This window comes from Halichoerus grypus, chromosome 6 (assembly GCF_964656455.1).
Source record: "Halichoerus grypus chromosome 6, mHalGry1.hap1.1, whole genome shotgun sequence".
In the NCBI taxonomy this organism is placed as follows: Eukaryota; Metazoa; Chordata; class Mammalia; order Carnivora; family Phocidae; genus Halichoerus; species Halichoerus grypus.
In genome coordinates this window covers 30,376,252-30,402,923 of record NC_135717.1, presented here as the reverse complement: position 1 = coordinate 30,402,923, position 26,672 = coordinate 30,376,252, and the positions used below count along the sequence as shown (strand labels likewise).

General features: G+C 43.5%; 1 protein-coding gene across 3 annotated transcripts in view; it reads left to right on the top strand.

The window, feature by feature from the left end:
* The window catches only part of SHISA9 (shisa family member 9), a 290,130-nt gene that overhangs the window by 1,642 nt on the left and 261,816 nt on the right, over positions 1 to 26,672 (top strand). For all 3 annotated transcript variants that reach the window (XM_078074792.1, XM_078074791.1, XM_078074793.1), the window contains exon 2: positions 11,701 to 11,828. In XM_078074792.1, the coding sequence (XP_077930918.1) occupies positions 11,701 to 11,828 (128 nt within the window). The remainder of the gene's footprint in view (positions 1 to 11,700; positions 11,829 to 26,672) is intronic.

Here is a 26,672-nt window from a genome sequence, read left to right as displayed (position 1 = left end):
CGTGGACTTCAAGGGCCGGAGCCCCGCTCACCAACCCCCACCCCCCGCCGCCCCCCAACACCCTGATTCGTCAACTTTCCCGGTTGCTTTATTCATTATGCAAGTCCCAGCGCGAGCAAGTCGCAGCAGATGGGAGAAGGCATTTGGGGATTAATGGAGCTATTTGCCTTTTGCTTTTTAAAAAAAGTGTCTAAATTGATTCGCACAACTTTGGAGGCGGAGGACACCGCCACGGGGACGCAGCCCCCAGACCCGACAGAGGCCACGGTTGGCGTGAGGTCTGGGCGGGCGGGGTTGAAGAGCGACAGGCAGTCTTCCAATAGCTGGAGGGTTGGGCGCAAGCTCGATCTTCTTTCCGAGTGTGGGCAACGGGGTCGCCATGTGTCCCACCCCCTACACACAGACACACACCCTCCCCACACCTCCGGCGGGGGCCCATGTGTGCGCGTGTGGATGCACGCGCTCCGTGCGCCTGCCTAAAAAATCTGAACAAAGAGACCCACCAAAAATAGGCGAAGGAACATTACCACCTCACTAGTAATTATTTTCTATTTATACGCAGAGTATCCGATGACTTTTTTTTTTCCAGTGGGGAGGGATTTGGGGGAAGAGGTGAAGAAGTTCCTCTTGGTTTGGGTCAGCAGGGAGGCGTGAATGGATGTTGGGGTCTTGGGGCACAAAGTAAGCTTCGAGGGTATTCAAGAAACCCTGACCAACTAAAAGAGTAACACGCTGGCCCCGCCCACCTCCTGCAACCCCAAGATGCCCCGTCTCCAGCCCCAGCCGCGGGTGCTTCGCGTCCCCGCAGTCCCCCGCCAATCCCTGTAGCTTCCCGGGGTCTGTGTTAGGGTGAGGGAGGAGTGCCGAGGCAGGACTGCGGCAGGCGGCGGGTGTCGCCTTGGTGTAGGGAGAGAGTCACCCAGGGATAGGCAGGCTGCCTTGCAGATTCGGGTTAATTCCTCTGCCGAAATATCCACTGAGCCTTTTCCTTGCAAACCAGCGCTTAGAGGAGCCCTCCTGGGTGTTTGGGTGGGGGGTGGGGGAGGGGAGGGAGGCCGGGAGTAGGGAGGTGAGAAGGTGGGAGTCGAGCTAAGGGTGGGCGGCTCTCTTTGGACGTCTGTGGGAGAAGGTGATGCTAGTTTCAGGCTCTCTTTGATCTGCGTATTCCTGTGGAGACAGCACTTCACCGCAGACCTGAGGGCCCAGCAGGGACTCAACTTCCTGTCCTGCCTCCTTGCAGCTCTGTCAGGAGAAAAAGAATCGCCCAGCCTAGCAGGTTGCAGCCACTTTCTTCTGCAGGTACCTGGAAAGGGCTGCTTGGGGTGGAATCTGCGCACACCCAGTCCCTGGTAAGAGCCTCAACACAGCTTCTCCTCTGTACACCTTTTGGGAATTCCAGAATGCAGTGGAAGTGCATTCTCTTGAAGAGAAAGAACAGTTGAAACCCGCCCCCCACCCAGAGTGGAGCCCATCCCGGGGCTTGAACTCACCACCCTGAGATCAAGACCTGAGCTGAGATCGAGTTGGAGGCTCAACGGTCAGAGCCACCCAGGTGCCCCCAAGAATAGTTGATTTTTATTGGCAGTTTCCAGGGTATGGTTTTCAACCCTGACTGCTATTTCAGATCCCCTGGAATGCTTTTTTAAAAAATCCCGTTGCTAAGGGGCCCCACCCTAGACAATTTAGATCAGAATCTCTAGGGGCTGCGTGCAGGCTGTGTACTTCTGTAAAGCTCTCTAGGCTTTCCAGTGTGTGGCCAATCACTATTAAGGAAAAGGAACTAACATTTGCCAGGCACCGTACTAGGGGGTGTGTGTGTGTGCGCGCGCGTGCATGCACAAGTGTGTGCGTGTGAGTGCATGTGTGTGTAAACCTCTTCAGTGCTCCCAACTATGAGAGAGGTGCTGTTAATTCCCATTTATAGATGAGAAAATCCTGGCTCAGTTTGGGTGGCTGGCCCAAGGTCACACAGGAAACTGCAAATCCCCAGCCCCCTGGTTTCAACTGTGTTTTCAGTTTCAGTGAGCATTGGGGGGTGGGGGGCGCTTCCTAAAAATGCAAAATGCACCTTCTCATGGTTCTGTCCGGAGAGATTCCAAATCAATGTAGGTCTGGGATGAGCCCTAGAAATCCACATGTGTAACAGCCTCCCTGAATGGCTCCCCAAAAGTGGCCTCAGCATTAACAAAGACTGTTCTTGAGTTTGGGACTATCTTAACAGGGTTGGGGTGGAGGAATTAATCCAGTGCGACTCTCTTACTTGCTTTCTGTTTTGTGTTGCCTGCACGTATAGGGCTCTCTGTGCATTTGTGGTGCTGGGGGCTGCCCCAAGGACCCTCCAGATGCATCTTGCCCTGTTGAGGCAGTGAATCATTTGGAGTCCCAGCCACAGCCCGAGCTCATTAGCTGTTGGCTGGAGGGGCTGAAGGGTGAGTTGGGTGGGGGCGGCACACCTGAGCTTGGCCTCACAGAGGGTCCGAGGTGGCTTCCAGGTGAAACTAATGTGCTGGCTGCAGCCTCTTAATTAGTTTGTCTTGGGCTTTGAGGGTTACGGAGCTGAGGGGCTTGTTCTCATTTCATCTGACCGCAGCCTCCCTTCAAAGACTTACAGCCCCTTGCTGTCCCCATGTCCCCAAATGCTCCTGTGACCCCGTGCACTCGTGTGATCCCAGAAGAGGCCTCGATGATGTCAGTTTTCGGGCTCAGAGCCCTGGGCATGTGACCTGCCTCCTTCTGGGCTGATTGGGACTAGAAGCAGGAGAAAGTCAGTAATTCTCAGAGCTGTGGGGGTCTTGCCCACGCTATTGTAAGAGCTTCCCAGACACTCATCACCAGCTACAGCAACATGACATCCAGCCACTATTTATTGGAAGAACAGACTGCAAATGGTGGCCAGCTATGGTTATCAAACCGCACAGACATATTTTGTTTGGTCTGCAAGGTATTGCTATTGATGCATTCTTAATTTTTAAGTTTCTCTCTCTCTCTCTCTCTCTCTTTTTTTTTTTTTTACTGTGAAACTTTTTAAACATACCAAAAAAAACCAAAACCAAAAAAACTTGAAAGACTAATAAGAACGAACTCCAGAATAGTCTCTGAGGTTTCTTATCCCCGGCACCACCAACATTTGGGGCCGGCTCTTTCTTGGTGGTGGGGGGCTGTCCTGTGCAGTGAAGGGTGTTTGCCAGCATCCTTGGACTCTACCCACTAGGTGCCAGTAGTACCCACCCCACAACCCAGCTGTGACAGTGAAAAAAAAAAAGTCCTTAGCCATAGCCACATGTCATCAAGGGGGTAGAATCACCCCTCATTGAGAACTACTAATCTAAACTGAACAATCATTAGTGTTTTGTCATATTTGCTTTATAGTACTTTCCATATTTTCATTTCCTCTCTCCCTTTCTTCCTCTTTCATTCCCTCCTTTTTTCCTTTGTTTTTTGGCTGAAGCCTTTGAAAATCAGTTGCAGACATGACACTTCATCCTTAAATACTTGAGCGTGGATCTCCTGAGAACAAGGACATTCTCCCACACAACACAATTCCAGTATCACACCCCAGATAAAGGACGGAAATTCCATCATATCATCAGATATCCGATCATATTAAAATATTCCCAGTCATGCCAAAAAATGTCTTCCACAGCTTGGGGTTTCAAACTAGGATCCAGTCAAGGCTCACTGCATCTGGATGTGAAATTTCTTTAGTCCCTATTATATATCGTGTTTTAAAACCAACTTAGAACCAATTGCCAATGTTTAAAAGCCGGACGTTTTCACACAGATATCCAGATTTCTGACTTCGCTTGAGAAATTGGCAGGTCCGACAGCATTGGACCTTCATTTTCCCATGGAAGTTGTTGGTTGCCTTTGAGAGGTGACTTCCCTCTTAGGAAGCTTGCAGGTTCCCCCTGGGTCTCCACCTCCATGCAATTCACTTAGCACTGTTACCTGCAGTCCCTAGAAACTCTGTCAGGCCGACCTTAGCAGCGGGGGCTCCAGTCATATAGCCTGAGATTCAATCCAGCTTGGCCACTTAATAGCTGTGTGACCTTGGGAAAGTGACTTCACCTCTCTGAGTTTTAGATTCTTCTTGTCTGTAAGACGAGATAACCATGATCCTTGTGTCATAGGCTTGTGTGAGGTTTCGCTGAGACTGGGCTTGGGAAGCTCTTAGCATAGGACCTCTTTACGGTCACTGCTCAGTGACTCTAACTCTTATTATTAGAATTTTCTGTCCCGTTTCTGCCAAAGGGGTAAATGCTGTAGTCTGGAACTCAGTACCTAGCCCTTGCTCTGCTACATCTTTTTAGCTGTGTGACATTGGTCAGGTCTCCCAACTCCAGACTTAGCAGGAGGAGGGGGCAGGTTCAGAATAGGAGAGAAGACCCGTGGATGACCACATGAAATGCCTTGCAAAGTTTTGGCCTAGGTGATGTTGAAGCACCTTCGGCAGTAAGCTTGTGTGTAACTTCTCACATAATTTTAGGTCCTTCCCCAGTGAGGCAAGCCTTACGACAGTCTGCCTTTTAAGAGGCACAGGTTACTTTCCATGAGGATGAACAAGCCCCCCTCCGGGCAGTGGAGGAGTCAGACCTCAAACCCAATCAGTCCGAGGCCAGAGCACAGGTCCCTGACCACTACACTGCACTGCCTTGCAGCAGACACATGCAGCACGTCTGCTGTCTCACATCACAAACAAGTGCTTGATGCTTTGCAAATAGCAACACATGCGGTGGGGCCAGTTCAAGGAGCCACTGTAAGATCAAGACCAGGGATGTTTTCTGCATCTGCCCCTGGCAGGGCCAGCCCTCTCGGAGAAGGCATTGATGAGGTATGACCTTGGGGCAGGAACGCATGTTTGAAGCTCTGTACACTCGAAACCGATAGGGGACACATGTCATTATCTTGCCCACCTTCAAACAGAATCAGAAATCCAAGTGGCAAATTACGTAGCCCAGTGTCCTGTGTGTTTTTCAAACATGCTTCGCAAGAGCTGGCGTCCCTTGCAAAGAAATAGCATCAAGTGGTAAGTGTCCTTCCTTCTCTTGCCTTTTCTCTCTGTTTCCAGCTTCCCCCTCTTGCTGCACATCTGTGCTTATCCTGTGGCTTCGACCAGCTCCCCAGGTGAGAGGAGCCCTTGCATGCGTATCCTGTTGGCCATGGAAAAGTCTCTATAAAGTCTTCTTCCTGGCAAAATATGTTTGCTTCTCTTGGGGCATTGAGTCCTGCATTTTATTTTATTTTTATTTTTTTCGAGAGAGAGCGCTCAGGGAGAGGGGCTGAGGGAGAGGGAGAGAGAGACTCTTAAGCAGACTCCACGCCCAGCATGGAGCCCAACATGGGGGGCTCGATCTCACGACCCTGAGATCATGACCTGAAGCGACAGTGTCGGCCACCCAGGTGCCCCTGAGTCCTTGCATTTTAGAAGTCGCCTTCACTGGGGTATAATGTACACCATAAAAGGCAAAGTGCCGTTGGATGAGCTTCATCTACACCTGTATAACCACCACTCCAGGAAGTTACCTCCTGCCCATGGCCCTTGCCTTCTAAAAAATAAAAGATGTTTCTGGTAGGAGAGGAAATGCTCAGGAATCCTATTCAAGTGTTTAAATGTCAGAACATAGTTCAGACCTTGGGACTCCTGGAAGCTTTGAAGCAAGATGCTGGGACTCTGAGCTCTGTTTGGAAACAGTGGGGTCTTTTATTTGCTCACTATAATTGGAAAGTAAAGGGACACAGCCTTCTCTTTTTGTTCCTCAAATGTACCAAGCTCATTGCTACCTTGGAGCTGTTGTGTTGGCTTGGCTCAAATTCTTCTCCTCCGTCAGACCTCACAGGCTGGCTCTTACTCTTCAGGTCTTAGCTCAAATATCACCTTCTCTGAGAAGCCGTCCCTGACCCCCCAGGCTCAGTTACCACCGCCCCGGCCCCTCCAGCCCATCGTTTGGAGTTACTGGCTTCATTTCACATTATAGCCTAAAATTAGCTTGCTCATTTACTGGTTTGCTAGTTTATTATCTCTCTCCTTGCATTACTGTCCATAGGAAGGAGTGCAGGGACACCGAAGTCTCTTCCGCTGTTGTATCCTCAGCACCCAGGACGGTATCTGGCACAGAGGAGTTCTGCTTTCTGACATCCTGGTTTACATAAGAAAGTATCTCTTCTTTTATTCATTCACTCTTTCACATAGTCACGTCATAAGTATTTATTGAGTACCTGTGGCATATCTAGCACTGTTTGGAGAGCTATAAGAAGAGTGAATTGTACAGACATAATTCCCGCACTGACAGAGCCAACAGTCAAATGGCTCAAGGCAAATAACACATAAGTACATCTAGAAGGAAATGGACATTAAATTGAACCTTATAAAATTGCTAGTATTCAATCATCTCACTTCAAATATGGCAGTGTTTCAACATAATTGTTTTGAACTGGGTGAAGGGATATCAAGGAAGAGAGACATTATGTGGACTTGCCCTTCACAACTCTGAAATCTGCAGAACTGACATCCCAGTTTGAAGGCTGTCCAGCAGGAAAATTCCCTTTTACTCAGGGGAGGGTCAGCCTTTTGGTCTATTCAGGCCTTCAACTGATTAGACAAGGCCCACCCACACGATGGAGGGCAGTCTGCTTTACTTAGTCTCTCGATGTAAATGTGCATCTCCTCCAAAAGCACATTCTCAGACACGTCCAGAATGACTTTCGACCAAATATTTGGGCACCTTGTGGCCCAGTCAAGTTGACACTAAAAATTGATGGTCATAGTACTTTTAGGATCTTGCTACTCAGAGTGTGATGTGGAGCAACATTTTTATTACCTGGGAGCTTGAGCAGAAGGATCTCTAGCCTTGCCTCAGACTTACTGAAACTGAATCTCTGCATTTTTTAAAAAGATTTTATTTATTTGAGAGAGAGAGAGAGAGAGCACACAAGCAGGGGGAGTGGCAGGCAGAGGGAGAAGCAGGCTTCCCGCTGAGCAGGGAGCCCCATGTGGGGCTCGATCCCAGGACCCCGGGATCATGACCTGAGCCGAAGGCAGATGCTTAACTGACTGAGCCACCCAGGCGCCCCCCAAATCTGCATTTTAATAAGACCCCTAGGTAACATGCACTTTGAGAAGCACCCAAACTGTGCCACAAATAGATGACAGATCCCATTGAATTTGTTAGGCTTACAGCACATAGTTGGTTCTTCCCCTTTATTTATTTATTGTATCTTTTGTACACGTGTTATAACATGTTTTTTAGTACATGCCCTAATACATGCCCATTTGTTTTACTCATAAGTATGTGCTCATACCCGTGAACAGCTATTAGGAGCATTATAAAGCATATATGAAAACAGAAATTTCAAACTGAGCTGAAGGTACAATGAATACCTTAAAATGTGTTGCTAAGCATGATGATGTCATGCAACCATCAGCGAATATCTCAAAGCTTGAGGAAGAAGCTCATCATTAATAAGCAATACATTTTTTGAATATTTCTCACGAGAGTTTTGATTGTTTTTGGCTGACTTTGCTTTGATCTGAATAGACAATCTTTGTTTTTCACCTTGCGACAAGCTAGCTGTTGCAGAGAGGGGGAGAGTCGACTATTGTGTTCTTGGGTTTGCTCTGTTAGTATTATCTTCAGGCTGTGGTTTTGTGGTGGGGGACGTTTTTAAGCCACATGCCTGCTCGGTGATGGTTAGCCTACTCACAGATGGTAATTTATCTGCACAGCCCCTTTCGGGGTGCACGGAGCTGCAGTATAGGCAGTGCACCCCAATGATGGTGCTGTTACCAGTCGCCCTCCTGGGCCTGAGGTTCCTGAGTCTCACTGTCTGACGTGGACATTTCAAGGGAGGGCTCCAGCATCCATACACAACATTACATTGACTTCTTCCTTGAACCACTAAAGACCGCACACAGAAGTTCTCAGATTTCCTTTCCTGATGCCAAATCATTTTATGTGGTCCCTGGAGGAAGCAGACCATACCTTGCAGACTGCTTTTCCAGGATATGGAGGCCTCTTAGGAACCTGTCATTTCCACTGCACACTCTATGAGGGGCTGCCTTGGGGGAAAAGCAGCCTTGGCTTCTGGGCTGGATTTTCAAGAATTTCAGGACTCAGGAGAAGCCCAGGGGATCTGTAGAAAGCAGTGCTGACCAAGTTCGTGGTAGCTTGTCCCAGTAAATTACTTTGCTAACCTCTTGAAAGCCTGAATACTTTGGAATTTTTTTTGGCCGGGGCGGGGGGGGGGGGGATCTCCTTAGACAATCTGGGGAAAGCTATGGCTTCTTGTTCTATGGGCACAAAATTTCCATTCAATTCCAAAGGGGTTCAGAGATCTCTTGAAGCTCATGATGAAGAACCTGTTTAGAAGGGGAAAAGGCAAATTAGAGTTAGAGGACATGTGCCCTTTGCTTCAAATGTTCCTTTCCCGTAGCCCTGTTGAGTTTCAGAACCTGCTTACAGCACAGAGCAGGGAAGGAGGCTGAGCTCTGATGTTAGGGACACTCAGGTTTGTATCTTGGTCCCTGCACTGATGAGCTGGGTTAACTTGAGCAGCTTTTTGCTCCATAAAATGGGTAGGTTAATCCTCACCTTGAATGCTCCCTCCCTTATTGGCCATCTTCCAGCTTCATTGGCCTTCTTTCTTGTACCTCAAATATTTGATCTCTTTCCTGCCTCAGGGCCTTTGCACTTGCTGTTCCCTCTGCCAGGAAGGTTCTTTCCATCATCTTTATGTGACCACCTCCTCACCATTCAGGGCTCAACTCAAATGTCTCCTCCTCAGGAAAGGTTTTCCAGACCACCTTATGTCTCTTTCTCTGTTTATGTAGAATTTTTAGAAAGTGTACAATTCAGTGATTTTTGGCATAGTCACAGAGTTGAACAACCATCACCACTCTGATCCCAGAACCTTTTGATTATTGAAAGTCTGTATACATTAATGCAACAGCCAGTCCCCAGTCCTCCCTCTCTCCAGCACCTGGCCATCACCACTCATCTACTTTCTATCTCTATGGATTTGCCTCTTCTGAACATTTCATATAAATAGAATCATCCGTTCTGTGGCTTTTTGGGTCTGGCTTTTTTGCAGAGGATCAGGTTTCTAGGTTCCATTCATGTTGTACCAGGCGTCAATACCTTATTGCTTTTCATGGCTGAGTCATACTCCAGCTCATATCACATATTTTGGTTATCCATTCATTTGTTTATTTGGGTCGTTTTCCACTTTGGGGCTGTTTGGAATAACGCTGCTATGCACCGGTGTCTCTTGATCCCGTTACACTTTTGTGTATTAAGTTTCACAGCTCTCGGTGACTTATTTAACGTGCATACTTCTTATCCTGTCCCCTAGAATATAAGCTGCAGGCAGGCAGTGGTCTTGTTCATCTTGCATATTGCTGTATTCCCAGAGCCTTAAATAGTGCCTGGCACAGAGTAGGCAGTAGATGTTTGTTCAGTGAATGAATGAATGAATGAATGGGAGCAATTGCTATTCTCTTGTCTCTTGGAGGACTCAATCTTTTCCTCTAATTCACGTGGGACCCTTGCTGTGTTCCCTGTATCTCACATCTGACACTTCTCGCCGCCTGTAGTTCTCCATTATCTCATTGCCCCGTGAGCGACCACTCCCCCAAGCTCGGGGCCTCTGTTACCCTAACCGTCTCAGACTTGAATGTGCAGCAGAAAACGCAGGTGGCCTGGGCCCTGGAGTTTCTGAGTCAGTGGGTCTGGGTGGTTCTGAAAATTTGCATTTTAACATGTACTTCGGGGGAGGGTTTTGCTCTTGGTTGGCAGACCACTATCCGAGAATCGGTGCTCTAGGGGGTAAATTTCAGCAGGCGGACTGGGCCTGTTGAGTTCAGAAGTGGTATGTGTGGGCCTCACTCAAAGCTCACCTTGCTTCTCTTTCTTCCTTGATGGGGATTCAGAGGGTTGTGGTTTGTTAAGAGCATCCTGATGGATCTGAGATCATGGCAGTATTGCTTGTGGGGGTGGACCCTGGAAAGGAGGCATGGATGAGGATGCTTACTGCAGGGTTGTGTACGGAGGTAGGGGGTGGCGCTGACCATCTAGGTTCCCCTAACCAGGGAAATGGATAAGCAGGGCTGATACTCTGCCGCTTCACCGTGAAACCACGGCATGAAGGACATTCACATTTCTCAATAGGGCTAGCTCTCAGGTTGTGCAAAGAGAAAGAAACAATGAGGTTTATGGCAAAAACACTGCTCATGTCAAAGATACACAGCTGTGCAATGATATCCGCAACAGTCTATACCGTTCCAGGATAATCCTATCTAAATAAAGATCCGACGGAGAGCAGGTAAAGAGGAGTAAATGTGTTGGTGAGGTCTGACCTTAGGAGTGATATCTGACAGCTATCTCTGTTCTGTTCTGTGTGCAAACATTGAGCTGCTTGGCTAAGTTTATGTCTAATTGTGAAGGTCACTGTTCTGGTTGAATTGGGTGCCAGCCCTGCTCCCATCCCCTCCCCCCCATTAAAACAAATCTTTTTTAAAGTCCTGATCTTGTGGTCCTGGGAATGTGACTTGATTTAGACATAGGATCGTTGCAGATGTCGTGATTTAAGACAAGGTTATCCTGGAGCAGGGTGGGCCTCTAACCCGATATGACTGGTGTCCTTAAAAGACAGAGACTGTGGGAGACACACCAGGGGAAGATGGAGATTTCTAGCAACCGGCAGAAGCCAGGAAGAGTCAAGGGAGGAGGCCCCCTGTAGGTTTCCGAAGGGGTGTGGCCCTGCCAACATCTTGATTTTGGATTTCTGGCCTCCAGAACTATGAGACCATAATTTGTGTGGTTTAAAGCCACCTGGTTTGTGGTACATTGTTATAGCAGTCCCGGGAAACTAATACAGTCCCTTAACACCTCTCACCTTGTTTTCTTATTTGTCGAATAATAGTAAAAAATATTAACTGTTGGGTGAGCGTCAGTGAGATTAAACATGATGATAAATGGGAAGGGCCCAAAACACAGTAGGTGACTCGGGTTGTATGCTTTCCCTTCATCCCAGCTACTGATTAAGAGGGGCACCAACAAGGGGCGTGGCTGGATCACACCAAATCCTCCCTAGCTGCAGGAAACCCAGTTCACGCAGAATACAGAGCTCTGCGTAGGCTCTGGCTCAGCCCTGTACAACTGGCTGTGTGACCTTCAGCAGGTTAATTCACCTCTCTGAGCCTTTGTTTGCTCATCTGCAAAGAAGGAGTAATAAACCTCAGAAGGTGTTCGTATGCTACTTAGTTGAATTAAGGCTTGTAACGTGATTAGCATGGGGGCCGGCTTATGGTAAGTACTCCATAAATGTTATTTATTGCTAATAGTGGGCCATTGCTGTACATGAAGCGTGGGATCTAGCGTTAGCTATGAAGGGGGACTAAGTTTATGCGGTGCAGACAGATTAGATTCTTCACTGAATCCTCTCAACAACTCTGCAAGGTGGGTGATACTGCTCTTACGTAGCTCTTGTGAGGAGCATGTGGACTGTTTTGCACGAAGTCCTTATGTAACCTCTAATTGCAGTGACCATTTTACTCCCTTACGTCCTTTTTTCCCCTCCCACCCCTAACTAGAATGGCAGCTCGTGGAGTCAGGGGCCTCATCTTCATAAGCCCAGTGCTCTGAGCACAGCAGATGCCAGTCATTGTGTTTGGAATGAACAGATTTAAATTCTTTCTTCTTTCAGGGCCCTTGCAGATGTCATGAGCCCACAGGGCCACTGCAACACTGACCACATGGAGAGGGACCTCAACATTGTGGTTCATGTCCAGCATTATGAAAACATGGATACCAGAACCCCCATAAATAATCTTCGTAAGTATAGTCGTGCGGTCCATTCCCAGCCCCACTTGGTTATCCATGCAGTGATCATGTGTCTAGATTTCATGGTCTGTGTTTGGGTTCAATAAGAGCTTTTCTGTTTGTTGGCTAGTTAGAAGTTTGATTTCATCTCTCCAGGATGAAGCTGTGTTTGGATTCATCCGATTTCACTTGGTTTGTTTCTCGGTTAAAGAGTGATCCACTTGGTTGGTTTCCTACGGTTGGTTCTGTTAACGAATGGCCCTCTTGTTTGGTTCATGATGGTTGGATACCTCGTTAACTAATGGTTTACTTGGTTGGTTCATCTGAGATAGTTAATCTGTTAGCCAATAACCCATTTTATTGGTTCATCTTGATGGGGAAATCGGTGAACCAATGGCCCATTTGCTTATTTGCTTCTTGAAGTAGACCAGTTGTGATCTTTAGGTTTCATGCTGTTTTCCATGAACAGGTAGTAGTTCAGAAGAATTTGATCTTCTTTTTCATCAAAATAAAGTTTGGCAAAAATAAATCACAAACTACCCTGTGTGTGTATGCACACACACGTGCACATACGTGTTTGTGTGTGGGGTGTTCAGCTGTGGTTATGTTGGTTTGGGGTGTGTACATGTGACTCAGAGTAGCAAATTCCCTTCCATTTTTCTGCCAGGGGGAAAAAATGCTACATAGGTATTCTTGAGCTGACAGAGCATACTTGGGGATCTCAATATGCTCCCTCAATTTTTCTTTCCTTTCAAAGGTCTTTACATACAATATACGTTATGGAGCTGATGTACTGACTAATGGGAGGGGGAAGCAAGATTGTTTGGTTTTTGACAATAGTGTGCTACTGTGTTTATTCCTAGCAATTATGTTTTCAAGTAACCCCCACATTAAAGTAATGTGGAGGGCTTGGTTTAAAATAACAAAAGCCAGACAATTTAAAAGATGCATTTAGTTGTGGCTGGAGGTTCTTAAAAACATTATGCATTTTAGAGACTGGGTTGCCTTGGCTGAAACTCCACTAGCAGAGTCGCACTGATGTTTTATTTGCTGAATCATCATTTTCAACTGTTTGGCCACAAATTTTTATGCTCGATGGGTAGAGGAATACATCTGTGGCATTTGATATAGGTGATGCAAATTCTTTGATTCTGCGTGGTGATAATTTTTCATAGCCTTGGAAAAACGTTGCAGTATATTTGTAAAGTCAACGTTTACACAGTTTGGAAATGGGTTACCAGATAGAATGTCTTAGGTGTCATTGTATTAAATAATTTGACATTATTTATTTATGAACTTGGTCATAGAATGGCATGAGAAATAGCCACGTTTTAGAGCCAAATACATCAGCAATTGAAGTTTTATGACCGAATCTCACAGCCCTGAAAGATATGGTAAATTGTACCAACTCTGACATGGCAGTTGCTGAGCCCAGTTCTGGCTTTGATGGAAATAAGCACATTCTCTTTCAGATGTCACTGGGAAATAAGTTGAACCTAGGTGTATGTGGGTTCCAGCCCTGACATATGAGCGAATACCATCATGGAGGAGACAAAGTTGAAATGGTGTTGAGTCCCTGCTATACAAGGTGACTGTTAACAAGTTTCTCATGTGAAGTTTCAATCTTTAGGATGATTTTTGAATCAGCACTCAAATGGAATAACAAACGCATTGAAGTCACCCCACGTTTCATCATCGCATCAGGCAAAAGGGCAAGGAACATTAATGAATCTTGTTTCAGTAAGGGACTTTTGTTTAAAGTTGTACTGAAAACAAGTTACTGCTCAGAGATGGGTGTCCAGGCACTGAGTAATTCAGAAGTCTCTTGTGATGGACTAACTGGATCTATTTATGATTCTTGCTTTTAGTCTGTATCTGAGTCTCTCAGTAATCAGTGCTATTTATACTAATTAGAAGAAATGTGTCTTGTAATATTCTACTGGGTAGAAGTATACCACAGCATTCTTGGTGGACTACAGAAGAGAATTCCAGGTGTATGCCAACATTGCATTAACAAGATGTTAATTTTGTATATTGCCACTGGATTGATCCAGTCCTTATTTCCTAGAATTCTTGGGAACATCTGGAAAATAAGCATATAGCCCTTCCACAGATTTCCATTAATCAGTTCAATTTTTGTAACTAATTCAGTACTTGGTAGTAATGATAGGCTTCCTTGTAATGATTTTGTCTTTTTATTGATTCACAGGAGCTATTTATATATTATAGACACAGGGAAAATTTACATGTTCAGGAGAAGGAGTGATTTTTGGGAGTTCACTGAAAGGATAGGCCTCAATGACTGGTATTTATCAGTTGTCAGGGGTTCAAGAAGCCATGCAGTTGCTAGAGCCCATTTTGACCCACAGAGAACTAGGAGAGAAGGAAGTCCAACTGAGAAGTTAGACCAGCTCTTGGTGCCAGAATGAGAATGCACCTATTGAATATAAAACCTTTTTCCGGACATTGTGGGAACTATGAAGATTTACAATTACAAAAAGTGGAAAAAACATGCATCCATTTGTGATATACCAGAAAGGGGCCCATCATGCCGTTGTTGGGGTGTTCTTCACTAAACATTCAAGTGACCAGATCTGACAGGGAATTTGATAGCCCAAACTTGAATGCCATTTTTATCTCTATTCAGTGACCCACTCGACATAGCTTTAAGAGAATCCTCCTCTCCATCTATTTATCTTTCTTCATCTTAATACTAATGCTAGACCCCTTTCTGGTCTTCCCATTATGCTTTGGTCACATGCTAAGAGAATCCAAAGTCAGTGGCAATTGAGAAAGAAGGGAGTGGGGAACGACTAGGGTAGAGGCAAATGGAAGGGGGCGGAAAGCTTCAATGTGGGGAAATTTTGCCACTTTTCCTTTCTAATTTTCCTATGGTAGATTTTTCCTGTGATATGCAAGACTTGCCTTTTTATCTGAAGATGGATTTTTCTTCAGCTGATGCCGTTCATATTCTTTCCAGGCATTCAGTGATATTGCCTAAAAATATTTAGTCTGATAATCAAAAGGGCCTCGACCTCTTTGATGAACAGGATGTAGATTCAGATGAGATAGTGATTTTTCACAAACGCTCCTCAGCTTCTGTATAATTAGAGTTTGCTTTTGAAGGCACATTTTGTCCTCAAGTGCTATGAACGTGCTCTGTCTCCCCCACCCCAGCCTCGCAGCCTGCCAGTGACACTCCCCATCCTTTCTGGGAGTGCAGGGTAAATATAGGCTCCCTTTCGTCTTAAGGATGGGTGATCGGAGTGAGGACCATGGATACAAGGAGAGAGCTCGGATCAACGTCTCTCAACTCGTTTGTGTTAACAGCACACTTTATTTTTTTTAAATGCAGTTTTAGTTTTGGAATACTTTTATCTTTACAGAGAGGTTGCAAAGATAACACCCAGAGTTCTGTATACTCCTCACCCACTTACCCCTAATGTGAACATCTTACATCACTGTGTACACCTGTCAAAACTAAGAAATCAACATTGGTACGTTATTTTTAGCTGAGCTGTAGATAATGTTTAGATTTCATGATATTTCTTCACTTATGTCCCTTTTCTGTTCCAGGATACCGCATTGTATTTAGTACAGCAAACTTGATAGTAGAATTTTGGTTGGCAGTACTGTTTAATGATGTGGTAAAGACTGAAAACAACCTTAAATAAGTCAGCAGCAATTACAAAGCCTTTATTGCCATAGTATAAAAAGCGTCTCCCAGTGTCTATAAAAACAGCCACATAAAATTATTTACCTGGTCACTGTTGGAATAGAACCAGTTGATACACTGATTGTGCTCTCACATAGACTCGTGGGACAGAGTACCCTCCGGTTCCACCCAAACATGCAACCCCTCTTTGGAATTGGATTGATGTTCCCCTATTTATTTAGCAGCATAACCTGAGCAGGTGAGATCTCACCCTGAACTGAGGAGAAATGCTAACTTGATGTTTCAGGATATAGAATCCATCAGAAAGACCAGGCTCCCATTCCAGCCTCACCCCACCCCCTACTGCCCCAGGACCATTCCCAGGTGGGTTTACAAGGAACCAGATGCAAAGCAGATCCATGGTTTAGCTTCTGAAGATGCTGTACAGCTCATGTCTAGGGCCAAATGGATTTCCATTCATTTGTCCATATTTACAAAGGTACTTGGGTGTCGTTTAGTTGACTTTTGGAGACACTGGTCCAGATATTCCCAAATATCTTTTCAAAATCGGGGAGTTTCCTAATCAGGGCAGGTGTATAAGATTCAAACATATGTAAGATAACGAAATGTTAACAGTAACTTATATAGACAGCATTCTAAACCCCAAAAACAATGAATCTTCAAAACCTTATTAGGTTGGTACTGTTCTTTTCACCTCATAAAGGTGGGGAAACTGAGGCTCAGAGAGGTTAAATGGCTTATCGAAAGTTCATACAGCTACTCAATGATGGAGCTGGGATTTAAACAGGGCCAGTCAGACCCTAAGGTCTGTGTTGTAAGCACTACACTACATGACCTCTCCTTCTGGTACAGGTGTTTGCAGAATGGGGAAGTCTTCCCCTTAGGAGTTGAAGTTGATAAAGGATATGCTAGATGAACCCAAAGATCGGTTGGCAGTGTAGGAAAGAGAGCTATTTCCAAAATATACTCCAAGTATATTGTGGAGTCCTTCCTTAGGAGGAATAGTAACTAACATTTATTGAGCACTTGCTATGTGCCAGGCATTGTGTTAAAACTTTGGATGCCTTAGCTCGTTTTGTACTGAAAACAACCTTCAAACAGCCTAGCTCAACCCTGCCTCAGGATCTTTGCACTTGCGGTGCTTCCCGCCTACAGAACCCGGCTCCCAGGCTTCCACCCTTTTACATGTTACCCCCAAAGCTGCCTCATTGGAGAGGACTTCCTTGTTTCCCTCTGGCCCCCAAGTCACCTACTGTTCCCCATTTCCCCATTATTTTCTTTGTAACTTTTCTTCCCTCTGGAATTGTCTTCCTCATTATTTATGCCTACAACATAAACTACATGAGAACAAATGCTATGTGTTGTCATAGCGGCCCCACACGCTGTGGGAACCGGGCTGGCTCACCACAGCAGCCCCATACATTTTTGTCCAGTGAATGAAAAAGCCCATGGAAGGGGTATTGTTATGCCTGTTTTATGAAGGAGAAAACTGAGATTAATGGAAACTGGGGAACTCACCTAACACGATGACTGGGGTTGACTTTAAAAATCACCAAGAAAACATAAAATTGTGGGGGATGGCAGATGAAACAGAAGAGGGAGAATATTATTGCAGCTGGGTGGCCAGATACATAGGGGTTCATTCTGTTCTTGCGTCTATTTGAAAATATCCACAATGAAATTAAAAGTGAAAGAACTTGTCCATGGTGTCCTAGTTAGTAGACAGAGGAAGTAGGATTCATACCCAGGTCTGTCTGATTACATAGCCTGGACTTTGTTGGATACACATGGGGGTTTCTTCTGGTGAATATCCAGGCTCAGGAAGGGTGGGAATCAGGGCCACTTTCGGGACTTCAGTAGGTGGAGTAAGTAATAAAGCATCACGATCTTTTGTCTTTAATGCATGTAATCGCTGTGTCTTTTAGTTCATATTCTTCAGAGAGACAAAATGTGATTAGTTTCTGACCAGCCAGTGACCTGGCTTCCTCTGGATCGACTGTCTGACTCTGGTTCAATCACTTGGATGTGGTGGAGAGTATCTTGACCCCTCTCGTGACTATGGTGGGGCCGGTTCTCCAAGAAGGCCGTGCTTGAGAAGTGGGGTGGAGATTGCCGTTTGAAGCTTTCTTGGGGTGGGAGCAGGGATCGTGTCTGTTTTATTCACCCCTGTATCTCCTGTGAGATGACACAGTGCTCAATAGATGTTTGTTGAATGAACGGACACATGCATGGATGGATGAATCTCAAGCCTATGCGCCATAAGAAGCCCTCTGGAACCTGTTAGCAGGAACCTTGGGATTTTGAATGTTGAGGAAACTTGGCTAATTCCAACTCCTGTGAGGCTTTAACTCTTTTCAACTCAGCCGCAGCTACCAACACTCTTTGTTTCTGAAATGTGAACATTCTTTTCCACAGTTGGGCAGGCTAAAACTGCTCCATCTGAGGACCTGTGACTATTACGGTTTTGGCACTTGGGTCAGTAAATTATAGAGTTAATAAGAGTTAGGGGTTGGATCTATAACTGGATTAGCTAAAAACATTTGTAGCTAAAAACAAGTGCAATGGTTTGAGCCAATTTTGTGTGGTTTTGGATCAAGAGTTCTGGTTTTCTCTTGAAGTATTCAGTGTTACAGATGAGTCTCTGATGTGGATGATGCCCGCTAACCATATCCAATGTGACTTCGCGATAGCGCATTTAGGGAGTGGGTAATATGGGCTTGGCAGGTCTCAGGTAACTGAACTGGGTATCTGCTCTTTCACCTATTAGCTATGTAATCTTGGAAAAATTAATTTTTTGAACCTCGGTGTCCCATACTATAAAAGGAGCAAAATACAAGATTGTTGGGAGGATTAAATGCATTAACACATAAAATGAACTTAGCATAATGGCTGGTAACATATAAATGTGGGTCGCTACCATTATTATTTGTGGAACGAGTGAACATTAGTGCTAATGTGGTCCATTAACGAGGGGACAGTGGTACACACCAGCACGAATTCATCGTGCAGTTGATATTTCACAGTGAAAATGTTTTCACTCTGTGTGTCAGTTGATAACACAATCTGTGTGTGTGCATGTGTGTGTTTGTTACTACTAATGTTTTTGATGCAAATGAGAACTAAAGAATCTGTCAATTTCTTCCCAAGGAAATAACTCTGATGGAGCAGCTGTACCATTCTTAGACATTTGTTCCTGTCTTATGTTTTCTTTCGATTCCCGCTGAAACACACAAGCTTTTGTTTTGTTAGGAATATTGATTTTAATATTTTATTTACAGTGGCAGACTAGGCCTGTAGGAATTTGTATGGTCTCAAACATGTCTTGTGTTTCCACTCAGAAAATGAGATTGTGTATGCATGAGGGTGTGTGTGTGAGGGTGTGTGTATGTGTGTGTGCAAGCAACAGAGAAACAGAGCCCTTAAAGGAAAAAAAAACCAAAGCCTACCACCTCCTGGGCTGTTTTCAAAAATTGCTATTAATGCTGGCCACATGGCATTGCCTAATTAAATTTGCATTGCTTTTCCAAAGTGCTTCAAAGCAGCTGTAGAACTATTTGTAAAGAAAGCCTAGGTGCCCATCACGGTGTCTGGTTTAGCTTAAAAGATGCGAAGTTCTGTTACTTCCATACCCAGGAAAGCCTATTCTTGGACACAGTTTCTTTGGGAGAGCATTTCTATTTATATATCGGGATTAAATGATGCAACATGCCTACTATGTTTTTGACACTTAGCGTGGATATAAAAGGAGTAAAAAATAAAGCAGATATAGGTATTGAAATAGGTATTGCACAGCCATGTTATAGATGAGAAGACTGTGGCTCAGAGAGTTTAAGTAACCTGCCCAAGGCCACAGGCATACTCGGTAAGGAGTTCAGATCCTATACGTGGGTCCAAACACGAACCCATCTCTGTCTGGCTTTAAGCTTTGTGCTCTATTCATGACGTTTCTTTCTTTTTTTTTTTTTTTAATTTTTTTATTGTTATGTTAATCCCCATACATTACATCATTAGTTTTAGATATAGTGTTCCATGATTTATTGTTTGTGCATAACACCCAGTGCTCCATGCAGAACGTGCCCTCCTCAATACCCATCACCAGGCTAACCCATCCTCCCAACCCCCTCCCCTCTAGAACCCTCAGTTTGTTTTTCAGAGTCCATTGTCTCTCATGGTTCTTCTCCCCCTCCGATTTCCCCCCCTTCATTCTTCCCCTGCTGCTACATTCTTCTTCTTCTTTTTTTCTTTCTTAACATATATTGCATTATTTGTTTCAGAGGTACAGATCTGAGATTCAACAGTCTTGCACAATTCACAGCGCTTACCAGAACACATACCCTCCCCAGTGTCCATCACCCAGTCACCCCATCCCTCCCACCCCACCCCCCACTCCAGCAACCCTCAGTTTGTTTCCTGAGATTAAGAATTCCTCATATCAGTGAGGTCATATGATACATGTCTTTCTCTATTCATGACGTTTCTTGCTTCCCCAAAGACCTACACTGGGTGATGCTCCAGTTATATCTCTTCTTATCTTTCTTGTCCTCATTTATTGATTTCTGCTAAGAATCACTGTATTAGACTATACTAATCTTTGAAAATGGACCAGTTGAGATAAAGTCACTATTTCTGTTTTGGAGGACTCAGATCTTAGCCAATTTGTCTGATTCTTTATCATTAAAATTTCCATTGAGTCCATCAATATTTAACTGATACTTACTATAATCCTGCTATGAGCCAGGCAGTGTACTTGGAATTGGAGGTATGAGGATGAATGAGACAAAAATAGGAACTATTCTCTTGGAGTTTATGGGACAGTGAAATAAATAGGTAATTGCAAAGAAGCATGGTAGGAGTAAAAGTCAGGGTGCTTTAGGAGCATGCAGGAGACCTCCTCGAAACATCTGAGGTTGAAGGAGAGGGAAGAGATTAGGACCTTTTTTTTGAGAAATTGATATTTAGTTCTGAGAGAGCAATACACCGTAACAACTTCCCAAGAATCATTGAAAGAAAGCAGAAAAATTTCATGTATTGATTTTCCCCGCCTTTGGTCGAGGGGAGATCTATCAGTTTTAGAATATAGGTCTTTCTGGGCACTGGGGCGGCTCAGTCGGTTGAGTGGCTGACTCTTGATTGCGGTTCAGGTTGTGATCTCAGGGTCCTGAGATGGAGTCCCATGACAGGCTCCATGCTCAGTGGGGAGTCTAATTGAGGCTTCTCCCTCTCTCCCTCTACCCCTTCCCCTGCTCTTTCTCTCTCTCTTTAAGATAAATAAATCTTAAAGAATATAGGTCTTTCTTGCAGGTCTGATTAGTTTTATACAAATTGTATAAAGGGAGAAGGGGATTTTGTTTGGTCAGGGTCACACTGCTTTTAGTAGGAAAACAAAAATGCCATATTTAGGAAGACCTAAACTTCAGGATTAGCTGTCAGGAGTTGAATATAGATTCTTTTCAGAGTATTCTTTTCAGTTCAGTCAGCTTGCTGTTCTTCAAGATTAGTGTTGAATTTTTTCTTCTTTAAAAAAATAACAGCTGATACAAAATTAAGCAATATAGTTTAATACCATAATACATATATTAAAATAATTTATAATAAGGTTTTAGGAAGCTGCTTGAAAAACCCCAATAAGAATTCTCAATAAAGTTAATTACAAGTTGAAAAGGAAACCCCATCACATTATTCTGATAATGCAGTTAATGAAACTAAGTGTAATCATAATCTGAATATTTCATTAAATGGAGACTTAAACTCATTAATTTAGGTATTAGGCTTGGAGTTGTGTGCTCACATGAAGACTGCCATGTTCAAAGCAGAGCCTGCACTGTATTCTATGCATTTAAATCCAGCCCTTTGTCCCTCAAGATGGGCTCGCATTTGGAGATCTGTCCATGGTGCTGAATCACTCCTTGGAAGCACTTATATGGTTCAAACGACCCAGCAAGAAAAGTTTATCTCCTAGAATTTTGGAGCTTGAGGGCACTTCAGGAATCATCTTGCCTTTGGCTCACCCCACTTTTGTTTTCAAAGATGATTAGAAATTGTAAAGAGATTGAAGAACTGTGGGATCCACATAGTGTACTAACTTTCAATTTTGCCAAGAAAGGGAAATTATGGTAAAAATAACTACAAGATACTATCACCATCATTTCATAAATGGTATGGGCATTTTAACACCCAACATGTAGGTAAGAAATACTCGAAATAAAATACAGTTCCTAATCAAATGAAGTGTTAGTTTTTTGAAAAACTTATTCCCCTGTCCTTATTTTTTTTCCTCTCCTTTTCCCTCCCATCCGTTGAAAATGAGAACAAGGATTTGCAGTTTGGGGGATCACTGATTATTCCTTAAATGGTTTGCTCATTGAATGAGTATTTATTGAGTAAATACTGGGGGTTGGTGCTAGGGATACAGAGATTGGCTTTGTGTGTGTGTGTGTGTGTTTAGGTATGTAGGTTTATACATATATGACTTCATAGAGATTATACTCTGTCCATTCTTTGCATTTTACAAGTAATGAAACTGAGGACCAGGAAAATGTATGTTTTTTTTTTTTAAGTTCTACAACAGTGAAACTTATCAGATTAACACTGTTTTAAAAATTTTATTGAATATTTAGGACAAAATAATTGATCACAAATACATGTTTACTTGGCAGTCCTCTGAAATGGACTTAAAGTTGTGAAGGGAGGGGATAGACTTTATAGCTATTGGTACAGCACTAGTTTAGTTTGATGCCTTACCTGTAATCCAAACGAAACTCTTTGAAATATTCAGATATTCTTGACATTTTAAAAAAAGATTTTATTTATTTATTTATTTAGCACGAGTGGAGGTGGGGAGGGGCAGAGGGAGAGAAAGAATCCCAAGCAGGCTCCATGCTGAATGCAGAGCCTGACATGGGGCTTGATCGAATGACTAGATCATGACCTGAGCCCAAATCAAGAGTCGGACGCCCAACTGACTGAGCCACACAGGCGCCATGGACATTTTTGACATTTTGAAGAAAATATTGACTTGCCTAGAGCCCATGAATTGGAAGTTGTGCAAGGGCAGCATGTGGTATTTGACCTCCTTTATTGAGTAGTAACAAGGAATGGAGGAAGTGCTTCATTCTTCAGAGACATTACTTGAAAATGTTAGTGCATATATTCAAAGTCAAAGATGGTCATCAATCAAAAAATTCTTTGATAACAGCCAACAAAGACATTGCATAAACTTGCTTTTAAAAATTGTTCCCTGTGAACATTTTTGTTCCCTAATTAGCTTAGAGGTTTAGATTCTGGTATGCTTCTTAAAACATGTATTTATTGTTATTTTACTTACAAGAATGTGACATACATACATATAGTCATAAAAATCTTCATATAATATAGAACTGAAAATCTTGCTTGTCTTTAATAACTCCTTTATAGATACAAACATGATCTTACATCATATAATATTAATTCAAGGTAAACTAGAATATTTTGTTTTATTTCAACATGTACGTACCACGTATGACTTAAATACTTAAATTTCATCTACTTTGTTCATTGTTCTATCTTCAGTGCCTGGGATAGTGTCTGCCATATAGTATGTTCTCAATGTGTATTGCTAAATGAGTGAATGAATTTATAGAATTTTGGCACTAGAAAGAAATTCAGAGATTAGTTAGCTGGTCACCTCAATTTAACTACAGTACTGAATCATCATCTATAAATTTTACTTGCCTAAAATTGCCTCATTTTTGGGTAACAGCACCTTGATGTTTCTTTTGGGGGAACCATTTCTCATCTAGGTTTTGAGTGCAGCTAATCTCATCCTCCTCTTCCAAGTGTGAGCTTTTGACTCAGTCATAAGCCAACAAATGTATTCTGTTTCTACAGTGTATTCTAAATTTTGGAATAATATAGTGTTGGTCATCCAACTTTGTTATTTTTCTTCAGAGTTGTTTTGACCACAGTGATGGGTTCAAGACTAGGCAGGTGACCCAGTGAGACCTAGGTCCACAATTTTGTTGCTGTACTGGAGAGAAAATAACTTACTGATAGGGTTGCAAAGAAGAGAAGATGTTCTCCTGGAGTTTCTGGAAGCCATCTTGTCACTACAATGTGGAAAACCTCCTAGAATAAAGCTATTATGCAGAAAGGCAGAATGGAGAGAGTGAGTTTAGTTCTGATGATACTGTTTGAGTTCCTGGATCCAGCCACAATTGAAGTGAGATTTTTAGTGACCTAAGAGAATGAATTTCTTTCAAACAATCAGCTTGAGTTGGATTTCTGTCACTTGCAATGGAAAGAACTTCTGTAAGCAAAAGCTACATTTTCTAAATTACAGTTTTCAAAGCATGTATCTCATTTAAATCTTACAAAAATCACCTGGGACTATAGCCTATTAGCCAGGAATACCCCAATATATGCATAAATGGGCTAATTCTGTTGTGATTTCATCCTACTAGACTGTGAGCTCTTTGAGGTCTGGGATTAGGTCCCAACATTTGCACCTAAACATATAGTAGGCAATTAGTAAATAGTTGGTAAATAGACTAATGAAGCCCTGCCACTTAACTAGTTGCGACTGGTCTAAGCTAAGTGACTAGAACCCCAATCTCCAAAGACTAGAACCCCAGTCTCCAAACTCCAGATCTAGTGCTCTTGCTTCCCCACCTAGCATTTGAGCATTGGGCAGTTTGGGGGTATAGTGACATCTGGTCTTCACCTTCATTACATCATGAATTACATTACCTGCTTACCACTATCCAATTGAGCTTTCCATTGCTCATTTCCACTGCAATAAAATAAAAATATCAAACTCCTCACATGCCTACAAGATCCTACATAACCTGCCAGAGCTCTTGTCCTTCTACTCTTTATCTCACTTGACCACAGCAAGTTCTTTTTTTCTTCTTCGAACACACCAGGATCACTGCCACCTTAGGAACTTGACTTTTGCTCTTCCATCTGCCTGTGACACTTGTCCCCAGATCTTTGCAAGTGCATGCTCCTTCCTGTTATTCGGGTCTTGGCTAAACTGTTATCTTTTGGGGAAACCTTCCCTATAGAAAGCAGCCTATCCTATATAAAAAGCCCTACCACCATCCCTCTCTATTAGGTCCCCATTTTATTTTCATCATAGCTCACTCCCTAAAGTCTTCTTGTTTACTAGTTTTCTTTGTGTCTTCCCCACCAAAATGTCAGCTCCATGATCCTGGGGACCTTGTCTGTCTTGTTCCCCACTTGTATCCCCCCTGCCCAGCACAGTGCCTGGTACATGGTAGGTGCTCTATAAGAATTAATCAAGTGAATGCTGTCACAATACAATCCTGGGCACATTTTCAAGTATTTGCCACTGTTACTTTTTCTTTGTCAATCCATGGGGGTTTGATTTCTTGTGGACTCAACCTTCAGTGTTGTTATCAGAGTTTAGCAGATGCCAAATTATGTGCTAAGAGAAGTTGCATAAGTTTAAAAGATCATGAACAGATATTCCAGCATCACCTGGAAATTATGAAATGTCACACAAAGACAATGCTTTCAGAGTCCAGTCGACCGATTTAATCACAATTGATTTTTTTCAATAGCGTTTCTCTCCATTTCTTTCAGCTTCTTTGGATCTTAGATTACCTCGTTAATGTCCTATCTGTGCTGACTCTCAATTTCATCAGCATGAAAGCAAATTAAGGAAGGAATTGGGTGTGTTTAATATTTATGCAATGACTATGGCGTGTTGATATGGATAATAATAATAAAAAAAAACCTTAACTCTGGCGGGGCAAAGTAACGTTAATAATCTCCTGCTTTGGATCACAATATTGATTTAAATGTATTGCCAAGCAGAGTATTCTATCTCCAGCAGCTATGTTCTACATTTAATTATTATATTTGAAAGGAAGTCTTAACAATCCAGAGGGAGGAGGTGGTGGGTACAAGGAAAAAAAAAATCACAATAGACCCACAGATTCATTTCATATCCTGTAATTGGGCAATCATCCAATGGCAAGCTCTAAGCCCTGGCTTATCCATGGTTAAGATCAAGTATTTACCCACCCTTTGACTCTGAGTCCCAAAATGCCCCAAATATGCCACCAGATCTTATAATCCTCACCTCTGGAGCAAAATCAGGTCAGGCTAAGAAAAGCACTTAAGAACAAAAGATTTAGTCTTAGGATTTTCAATCATAAACTCTCTGAGCATCTCCTGCTTCCCAGGATACTTTTTAGTAAAAGCATGGAAAAAAAAAATGGGATGGATTGTGTTGTGGATAGAGGGGATGGAGGGAGGAAGTTGTTTTTTTGTTACATTTTCTTGGTTTTCTGTCTTTGTGCCCCATTGTGCTTGCTTCAGCAAGGTTTCTGTTCATGCCCGTCCATTTTGTTAAGCAATCGCTCTGTATGTGAAACCCTCTATGAGGTTTACATGCGGTAAAAGGAAGAGCACCGATAACATCTACTGGATAGCTGCTGTGTGGCAGGTGTTTCAAATATATTATCTCATTTAATTCTCTTAACAAAGAGAAGGTGGGTAGGATTATCTATATCTGACAGAGTAAACTGGCCCAGACTATCCTTCTGCTACATGGATTCAAACACACTGTGGTCTGACTGCAAAGCCTGGGCTCTTTCTTCCACCCAGAGTAGGCACCTAGGTTTCCTGTTGGGTGCTATCACTCATGACCACTGGCTGTTGCCTGAAGTGGAGTGTTGAAAGGGATTTTGCAGCTGTATTCCAGCTCCATGGGCATGAGTGGTGAGACTCATCAGCCATGGCTGTGGCTTGTGTGCTATATATTTATGCCCCTATTTCTGCCACACATAGGATAAAAGCCCCTCGAAGGACTTATGATTTGGGGGGCTTCTGGTGGCTCTGTCGGTTAAGCGTCCAACTCTTGATTTCAGCCCAGGTCATGATCTCAGGGTCGTGGGATCAAGCCCCACGTTGAGCCCTGCATCAGGCTGCGTGCTGGGCCTGGAGCCTGCTTAAGATTCGCTCTCCCACCTCACCGTTTGCACATGCATGTTTTCTCTCTCTCTCTAAAAAAAAAAAAAGTTATGATTTTGTAAATGAGGGAAGATAAATGCAATATAAAATGAGGCGATATAAACCAAATTGATGGATTGGGAGAGTCTCAAGTGTGTAGTGCCTAATGTGTGGTGTTTGAATGTATAGTAGGTGATTAGCATACCTTTGTTGAATGAATGAAT